The sequence below is a fragment of the Oncorhynchus mykiss genome, chromosome 9, assembly GCF_057628025.1.
Source record: "Oncorhynchus mykiss isolate SJ-2025 chromosome 9, ASM5762802v1, whole genome shotgun sequence".
NCBI lineage: Eukaryota > Metazoa > Chordata > Actinopteri > Salmoniformes > Salmonidae > Oncorhynchus > Oncorhynchus mykiss.
In genome coordinates this window covers 28573877-28584020 of record NC_143030.1, presented here as the reverse complement: position 1 = coordinate 28584020, position 10144 = coordinate 28573877, and the positions used below count along the sequence as shown (strand labels likewise).

At 41.4% G+C, this 10144-nt stretch overlaps 1 protein-coding gene across 1 annotated transcript; it reads right to left on the bottom strand.

The window, feature by feature from the left end:
* Positions 1–3179: 3179 nt before the first annotated feature.
* On the bottom strand, positions 3180–9140 carry LOC110531818 (gamma-aminobutyric acid receptor-associated protein). The gene is made up of 4 exons (XM_021615250.3): positions 8984–9140; positions 4298–4376; positions 4085–4203; positions 3180–3959 (listed from the first exon to the last, which is right to left on the bottom strand). Exons 1-4 carry the CDS (start codon positions 9071–9073, stop codon positions 3879–3881), a joined length of 369 nt encoding a protein of 122 aa, XP_021470925.1. The 5' UTR covers positions 9074–9140; the 3' UTR covers positions 3180–3878.
* Positions 9141–10144: the final 1004 nt, after the last annotated feature.

The following is a 10144-nucleotide window of genomic DNA, read 5'->3' as shown; positions in this document are numbered from 1 at the left end:
CTACACAAGTCAGTTAAGAACAAATTCTTATTCACAATGAAAGCCTATGAACAGAGGTTTTACCTGCCTTGTTCAGGGGCAGAACAACAGATGTCAGCTCTGGGATTTAATATAGCAACCTTTCAGTTACTGGCCCAACACTCTAACCACGAGGCTACCTGCCACATGTCTGAAAGTGACAGAGCCAGCAGTCAAGGGAGTTTTCACAGTATGTCACAAAAAAGTATTACACTTCTGAATTTATGTAAAATGCTAATATGTATTAGATCCAGTACAATGGAATAACTATAGTCCACTGACTATATAAGGGCAGTCAGTGGACATTCTGAACCTTGTTTGAAGTCAGTAGGTCACATGACCAAGGAGCTATTGACATTTGAAAGTTTGAAAAATTCATGTAAAAACGTGTGAGATTAAAATGGACAAACTAAAGGGTGTGCAATATATAAGGGTGGTCAGTGGACATTCTGAACCTAGTTTGAATTCAGGTGGTCACATGACCAAGGAGCTATTGAAATTTGAAAGTTTGAAAAATTAATGTAAAAACGTGTGAGAAGAAAAACTAAAAAAAAAAGTATGTGCAATGTGTGTCTATGCCATCGGGTTAGCTACAACCAGTTTTGAAAGTTTTGTCACTATGTTGACGGTCCCTAACTGCTAGTGGTGGATGTAAGGAAAATTACAGGCGAATATCCAACCTGAAACTGTCTTTACCTCGGTTTTTGGAGAGACGCATTGCTGCGGCGCTCCACCAACGTTCCATAAAAACAAGCATCGAACATAAATCAAATCATGTAGCAGATAAAGAATATGTTATAAAGATTGTGACCTTTTCTGTAGCCTACAGCCTGGAGACAAAATGTATAACAATTGTACGACATGGATACTTTCTACATCATGCAGGTTTCTCCGATCAAATGGACTAACCGAATCAAATAAAAACATGCGCTGTCATGTTAACAAACAACATATCCTAAAAACAGGACAGGTCAAAGTAAAACTGACCATATGGAATGGATAATCACAACGGTTGTCAGGAGTTTCACTTCATTTTCAATGGTTTCAAGTTTGGTTCAGATTTAGTCTGGTCTGGACCAGCCTTGATTTGACCCAGACATAGACCTCTATAAATGACGTATTTTCAACTCTCATTCAGAACCAAACATTTGCCTGATTTCAACATCCCCATAAAGACAAACAGAAAACAGTGAAATATTTGCACATTTATTTTAAAAAAGACAAATAGAAAATGGAAAAACCTTATTTACATAAGTATTCAGACCCTTTGCTATGAGACTCAAAATTGAGCTCAGGTGCATCCTGTTTCCATTGATCGTCCTTGTGATGTTTCTACAACTTGACTAAAGTCCACATGTGGTAAATTCAATTGATTGGAAATTATTTGGAAAGGCACACACTCATCTATATAAGGTCCCACAGTTGACAGTGAATGTCAGAGCAAACACCAAGCCGTGAGGTCGAAGGATAGAGCTCAGAGACAGGATTGTGTCGAGGCACATATCTGGGGAAGGGTACCAAAACATTTATGCAGTATGGAAGGTCCCCAAGAACACAGTGGCCTCCATCATTCTTAAATGGAAGAAGTTTGGAACCACCAAGACTCTTCCTACAGCTGGCCAAACTGAACATTTGGGGGAGAAGGGCCTTGGTCAGGGAGGTGACCAAGAATCCAGAATTCCTCTGTGGAGATGGGAGACCCTTCCAAAAGGACAACCATCTCTGCAGCACTCCACCAATCAGGCCTTTATGGTCGTGGCCAGACGGAAGCCACTCCTCAGTAAAAGGCACGACAGCCTGCTTGGAGTTTGCCAAAAGGCACTTAAAGACTCAGACCATTAGAAGCAAGATTCTCTGGTCTGGTGAAACCAAGATTGAACTCTTTGTCCTGATTGCCAAGCATAACGTCTGGAGGAAACGTGGCACCATCCCTACGGTGAAGCATGGTGGTGGCAGCATCATGCTGTGGGAATGTTTTTCAGCGGCAGGGACGGGGAGACTAGTCAGAATCGAGGAAAAGATGAACAGAGCAATATACAGAGAGATCCTTGATGAAAACCTACTCCCTCTGCTACCACACAGCAAGCAGTACCGGAGGGCCAACTCTGGGACCAAAAGGTTCCTGAACAGCTTCTACCCTCAAGTCACCACTGCTGAACAGTTAGTCAAATGGCCACCCTGACTATTTGCATTAACTGCCTTTTTATTTGCAATGACTCTCTTGCACTCACTGGACTCTACATACACACACAGACACACTTTCACACCCTGTTGCCTAGTAACTTTTACCCCTACCTACATGAACATATTACCTCGCACCCCAGCACATTGATTTGGTACCGGTACTCCTTTTATATAGTCTCGTTATTTTCTTGCACATTTGTCTTACTTTTTACCTCTGCATTGTTGGGAAAGGGCTCGTTGTATTCGGCGCATGTGACAAATACAATTTTGATTTATGAGACTTATGGCAAATAACCCTTTAAAGTGCTTTATTTGAATAATGTGTGGGTTGTTCATAGTACCATTTTCTTTGATAATGCATTATTTCCTTTCCATCAGAGGGCTCTCCAGGAGAGGACTAGGCAGACTGCAGTGGTTATCAAAGGGGCGGCATCCTGACACCAAACTAAACCAATCTGATTGTAAAGGTGAGGAAACAACCTCCTCAGAAAGCCATCTTGGCTGAATAGCAATATGGATGCTAATTTCTGGGCGCATTCCTCTGCCCAGGCGTTCCTGACGCCTGCCAGAGCTTACAACCCCTTAATAGGTATTTTACGTATCAGCTAACATGTTATAGCAATTTGTCATTTGATGATGTAGTACACAACCACTGGTTGATGCATGTAACATCTGAGCAGGGTATTGTGACCTGTCTTTTTCCTCCCTTACAGCTCATGCTGAGCTATGTGATGGTGGGATTGGTTATCTCCACAGTGAGTGCAGTCTGTGGTGTGATCAATGTAGCGATCAAAAGGTTTCCATTTTGAAAGCTAATAATAATAATTTGAAAGCGCAGGTGTGAACGGAAGAAAATAAATGTATGTTCTTTATTCAGGCTCTCCCTCTCAAGACTATGGTCGCGGAAACCATTTCAATATGTTCACATACAGCAGAAAAATGAAGACCGACAGTTAAGAACAGACAGGAAACAAGAGTTCGCTTGTCGTCACATTTTATCATGTATGATCATGAGTGGAGACGCCAGTAACGTAGCTGTATAACGAGTTCCAACTTTTAAAAAAGGAAACAAAAAAAATTGCTTTACAATACCTCAGAAATCAAAAAATAAAGTACAATAATCATAATAATCTAAATTATATATTTTTTAACCACAAAGCAGAGAGGGGGGGGGTGATTGTTCAGTTCAAATTCTATTCTACTCCAGTCAGATGTCAAATACACTACGTCTTCAAAGTATCTTACCAGCACTACGACATTAATAAAACACATTACATTTTTTCATTGCCAAATGGAGCCGAATTTAATCACGGTAGATCCAAAGGCTACCTCCTTTCTTAACCCTCATCTTTAGAATAACTGGTAACATTGCCTAATTCTAACAGTCGTTTCAAAATGGCATCTGTTCTCAGTTTCAGCATGATCAAAGCACTATGAAAACTGGCTTACGGGACCATTCAAATGAAATCCCTCTCTCGAAGACCTGGAGGCAAATAACATTCACACTGTTGGAATAGTACTAAAGGGGTAAAAACAAAGGGATAACAGGAGGGGGAGTGAAAGTGCATCTGACATCTTTGCTCCGGGAACTCCAGGCTGCTGAGCTGGATACAGCATTTCAATAGACACAGGGTGTGGTTTGGGGGGGGGGGGCTTGGTTGAGGAAGGGAGGAGGTTCAAATTTCTGTATGGTTGTCTCCATAGACACTCTCATCACTGTAGGCAATGTAGAGGAAAAAGTCCTCTTCATGGTGCTCCTGAAGGAGAGCGAGAGAGATAGAGGTGTTAGTGTGAGCTGACAAAACAGAGGTAGGGGAATTGTATCCCAATCCCCACAGGAACAAGCAGCAGAAAAGTGAGAATGTAAAAAAATATATCATACCTGGTATAGCAGGCCCATGGTGGCGGAAGTGGGTGGAATGACGTTGTTTACAAAGAAGAATAAGGCGTCTTCTGCCCGCAGGTGGATTCGTTTTCGGATGAGGAAGTAGAACTGGCCCACTGTAGTAAAGGTAGAGGAATTGAATTACAGTTTTGAAAAGAATGGTATGAGTTTGTGATACATGGGTGGCACTGTTATAATAGTTCAAGTTACCCGTGAGGTCGGAGGGCACGAGGTATTTCTTCTTGTCCAAATCTCCTATCCTTGCTTTGGGGGCTTTTTCCACAATTACCTCAAATAAAAAGAACAAAAGCAATCAGTATAGGCCTAAATATTGTGTGGCTATGTATCCAACAATGTGAAGTTTGCTGACACGGTCTAAAAAAGAGCCATACTTTTTACATGAATAACTTTTACATTCATAATTAACTTGGTCACATACGCTTGCACAATTCAAGCTTCTTTGTGTCACATTTCAAGGTAAAGGGGATCGGAGACCTGCGATACCTTACGGTGCGAGGTGATTTTCAGAAACCATGGTACCTTTTGGCTTTGGCTCACTTGCTACTTCTCCATTTAGATTCCACTGCTATGTGAAGCTGACAGGACAGAAATTGTGAGTGGGGAGTAGACATGAAACCAAATCTCACAGAGAAAGAATACTTCCCTGTGCTCTAAGGCCAGAACAACGACAACATTGGTATCGGCCCAATGTCTAGATTAACGGCGATGTGCAAAACCGATGTCAAAGCTGATATAAAACGTAGGTACGCGATGTATTGACGCCACTTAAAATTGTGCGTTACACGTGCAACACAGAATTCCTAACCTAGCCCACAATGTCTGCTGTGTGGACCAAGCAGTCATTTGAAAGAGTAAGAAAATTTCAGCTAGACAACTTAAATGTGAAATCCATTAACGCCAAGATGGTGGAATTAATTGCCCTTGACAATCAACCGTTCCCTGTCGTGGTTGATGTTGGCTTTGGGTACACACTACCAAGTGCCCTATTTTTCAGATGTTGCACTACCATAGTTACACAGTAATAGCATCAATGCTATTAGCTTACCAACATACAGTGGGGCAAAAAAGTATTTAGTCAGCCACCAATTGTGCAAGTTCTCCCACTTAAAAAGATGAGGCATGTAATTTTCATCGTAGGTACACTTCAACTATGACAGACAAAATTAGAAAAAAAATCCAGAAAATCACATTGTAGGATTTTTTATGAATTTATTTGCAAATTATGGTGGAAAATAAGTATTTGGTCACATACAAAGAAGCAAGATTTCTAGCTCTCACGGACCTTTAACTTCTTCTTTAAGATGCTCCTCTGTCCTCCACTTGTTACCTGTATTAATGGCACCTGTTTGAACTTGTTATCAGTATAAAAGACATCTGTCCACAACCTCAAACAGTCACACCAAGACCAAAGAGCTGTCAAAGGACACCAGAAACAAAATTGTAGACCTGCACCAGGCTGGGAAGACTGAATCTGCAATAGGTAAGCAGCTTGGTTTGAAGAAATCAACTGTGGGAGCAATTATTAGGAAATGGAAGACATACAAGACCACTGATAATCTCCCTCGATCTGGGGCTCCACACAAGAGCTCACCCTGTGGGGTTAAAATGATCACAAGATCGGTGAGCAACAATCCCAGAACCACACGGGGGGACCTAGTGAATGACCTGCAGAGCTGGGACCAAAGTAACAAAGCCTATCATCAGTAAGTAACACACTACGCCGCCAGGGACTCAAATCCTGCAGTGCCAAACATGTACTGGCTTAAGCAGGGGGACACGTCCAGGCCCGTCTGAAGTTTGCTAGAGAGCATTTGGATGATCCAGAAGAAGATTGGGAGAATGTCATATGATCAGATGAAACCAAAATATAACTTTTTGGTAAGAACTCAACTCGTCGTGTTTGGAGGACAAAGAATGTTGATTTGCATCCAAAGAACACCATACCTACTGTGAAGCATGGTGGTGGAAACATCATGCTTTGGGGCTGTTTTTCTGCAAAGGGACCAGTACGACTGATCCGTGTAAAGGATAGAATGAATGGGGCCATGTATCGTGAGATTTTCAGTGAAAACCTTCTTCCATCAGCAAGGGCATTGAAGATGAAACGTGGCTGGGTCTTTCAGCATGACAATGATCCCAAATACACCGCCCGGGCAATGAAGGAGTGGCTTCGTAAGAAGCATTTCAAGGTCCTGGAGGGGCCTAGCCAGTCTCCAGATCTCAACCCCATAGAAATTATTTGGAGGGAGTTGAAAGTCCGTGTTGCCCGGCAACAGCCCCAAAACATCACTGTTCTAAAGGAGATCTGCATGGAGGAATGGGCCACAATTCCAGCAAAAGTGTGTGAAAACCTTGTGAAGACTTACAGAAAACGTTTGACCTCTGTCATTGCCAACAAAGGGTATATAACAAAGTATTGAGAAACTTTTGTTATTGACCAAATACTTATTTTCCACCATCATTTGCAAATAAATTCATTAAAAATCCTACAATTTTCTCATTTTGTCTGTCATAGTTGAAGTGTACCTATGATGAAAATTACAGACCTCTCTCATCTTTTTAAGTGGGAGAACTTGCACAATTGGTGGCTGACTAAATACTTTTTTGCCCCACTGTACATACTATCGAAAGCCGTTTGGGTCTTTGCGTGTCAAGTTGTGAGTTGAGTTGAGTTGTGAAGCTAGCCACAATAAAGATAATACACAATAGTGGAATTTGTGGTTTGCCTTCAAAATTAAAGTACCTCTGAAAGTGATGCAGAAGGTTAAAATTGGTGGAATCTTGCAATATTTAGACTGCATAATGTTAAACAAGGTTGCAATTAAATTGGTATCAGTCTACTCGGTGACACCCACACAACACAACTGTGAAGAGTTTACGCAAATATTAGCGTTGTAGCTCCTATTGCGGGCCTGTGACTGTGAAATCACCTCCCCAGTCAGCCTATTGTGTGTAATGACATTCATATGGCACTGTTTTGCTTTACCTAAGGATTGGGGATCAATGAAATTGGGTATATGTCTACTCAATACCCAATATATTTTTTCCCCAATGTCCTCCTCAGAGTTATCAGACTGCAAAACATCCACGCAGTATTGTTTTCCCTCTGGAAGTGTTCAATACACATAGGTTGACAATAAATGTGTCTCAATTCAGTTGTTTGAGTCCCACAATAAGAGCTATGACGCTAATGTCTCTGGGTGTCACTGAGTAGACTGATAGCCCACCATGTCATTGATCCACAATCCATAGGCAAGGCTGTACAGTGAAGTACACCACCAATGCAATTCTAAAGTATAATACATCCAGTGTGATTTCAACAGATTTGCCAAATTAATAAATTATTATATTTTGTTGATTTTATATAACATTACAACCTCGTTTAGCATGATGTATTCAATTATGGCAAAATTCTACTATTTGTATTCATTTGCATCACTGTCAATGACAAACTTTTATTTTGAAGGCTACCCGCAAAGTCCACTATTGTGGGGTTCATCCTTTTTGTGGCTAGCTTCACATAGCTGGGTTCGACCAACATTCATCAAGTAAGTATTGTGTTGTAAATTAGGGCTATTTTAGATGATACCCAGCTATATAGTTAGCTAGCTAACTATAGCTACTGAAACAGATGTCGTTGTTTTGCTATGTTTTTTGGGAAGAACATTGTTTGCATCCATGAGCTAGCACGCTTTTTTTTTTTTGACCAGCACTGTAGGTGCGCGAGACAACTTTACCAGCATCATAGCATACGTATCAATGAATCGTTGCGACATATGAAATACGAGTGAGTGTAATCAATGTGTAATAACTACGTAAAAATGTTATGAACACGTTAATTATTATGTGACATGCAGTCATATTCAGGTCCCGATTGGTCAAATAGTGTTATTTGACGTGTATCTTTTTTGACACGCAAAGACCCAAACAGCGTTTCATAGAAATCCTGGTTGAGAATGAAACTACCAAACAAATGAACAACAAAACAGCACAGCAAGTAAGCGAAATAAATAGGTTTTGGTTGTGTTTTACTGGCAATGGGGACATACGTAAATGCCAACAAAATAACTGTTTGGTCAGTGTGGTGTGTAACCTTTATTTAACCAGGCAAGTCCGTTAAGAACAAATTCTTATATTTGATGGCCTACCCGGTCGGCCAAACACGGTGTGCGGGGGGGGGGGGGGGGGGAGGAGAAAGGCACACGGTGTGCGAGGGGGGGGGGGAGGAAGGCACACGGTGTGCGAGGGGGGGGGGGGGAGGAAGGCACACGGTGTGCGAGGGGGAGGGGGGAAAGGCACACGGTGTGCGAGGGGGGGTGCGGGCTACTATTCTTTCAACACAAACTACCTTAAACTATAAACCTAGAAACTCATTAAAAACATTGAATATTAGATGTCATGTTTAATTTTGACATAAGCTTGGTAGCAAGTTAGCCATTAGCTCCTATTGTTTTGTAAGGATGTTAAACTAGCTACCTGTCTTATGAAATACTGTGTCTGACGCCATGGATTAACAGCAAGCCTGTTGACAGATTGCTAGCTAGTAAAAAATAAAATCCAATTCAATATTGAATAGAATTATGCCTAACTGCGACGATCACGGTAGGCCCATAAGAAGCCATTTGTTGTTGCCAACCCATTTACAAACGCTAACGCGATAGCTAGCTAGTAAACTAATACAACTGCCCTGCTTTGGCGTCGTTATGATAATACACCAAAACCAAACATGACATGGCTTGAGCGGTTATCACGTTAACGTTATCTAATTGGGATTACTAATATCAATACTAGCTTTAATATCCAAATGTTTCCCTATTGACTTTTGGGTAGAAAAAAACATAACGTTAAGCTATGGGAGTTTAGCTAGCTACTTACAGGCACCCTGTCCGGATACTTCTTCCTTATTTTCTCGCCCTCAGACCGTCTCTTTTCAAATGGATGTTCCTCTTTGTATTGGAACTTCATTGTCAAACGAATGACAGGGTGTCGATCTGAGATATCCTCAAGTAACAATTCGATGGAACACAGGTCAAGACTGCTGTTTTGCTCGGATTCTTTCCTAGTACGGCTGCAGCGGAAGGATACAATAACAACAAGCGCAAGAGAGGTCTGCACGTCGAATTTGCTAAATAGTTTAGGCTACGCTCATGGTGCTTTCAAGACAACTTGGAACTATGAAAAAATCGGTGTCAAATCATTACATCAGTGACGTTTAGGTCGGGAATTCGGATCTCTAGAAAGAAGCGGAGTTCCCGACTTGTCGTGAATAGACTGAAGTCAGATATATCCAAGTTCCCAGTTGTTGTGAACGCGGCATCCGTCGCACGGCCTCATTAAAATGAGTTGTGAAAGTTTGAACGCTGAATTAAACATTTAGTAATATTCAGCAATTAATCGAAATGTAAGGATTATTTAACAAATTAGCAATCATTTTGTTTTCATAGTTTTGTTGCAAAATATATATTTTTAATAAAAAACTGATTTTCAACGGAACTACTTTATTTTGACCAACCGGTTGTGATGAGGCAGTTGTCATATGACCGACCCATCACTGCACTTTCCGTGGCGTGTTATTGAGTGTAGCCAGCAGCACATTCAACAGAGACTAGTAAATCGATGGCTGAATTTAATTGTGTTTATAGTGCAGACCTGGAAGTAAATTGTGAGACTAATAATTCCTCCCAGTGTCTAATCACACTTCAAGGTGGGTGTCAGTATCAGTTTGATTGGGCAGTTGCACAAGTGGTCACATGCTTGGGAGTCATAGGTCAGCTGAGGTGGCTGCTGTTGATATTACTTTCCCCCCCCCCTAGGCAAGTCAGTTAAGAACAAATTCGTATTTACAATGACGGCCTAGGAACAGTCGGTTAACTGCCTTGTTCAGGGGCAGAACGACAAGAGTTTTACCTCGTCAGCTCAGGGATTTGATCTAGTAACCATTCAGTTACTGGCCCCAACGCTCTAACCACTAGGGTACCTGCCGCCCCACAATCGTCACAGTATCCTTACAAGTAGTGTAGTCAAAGCATTTGAAAA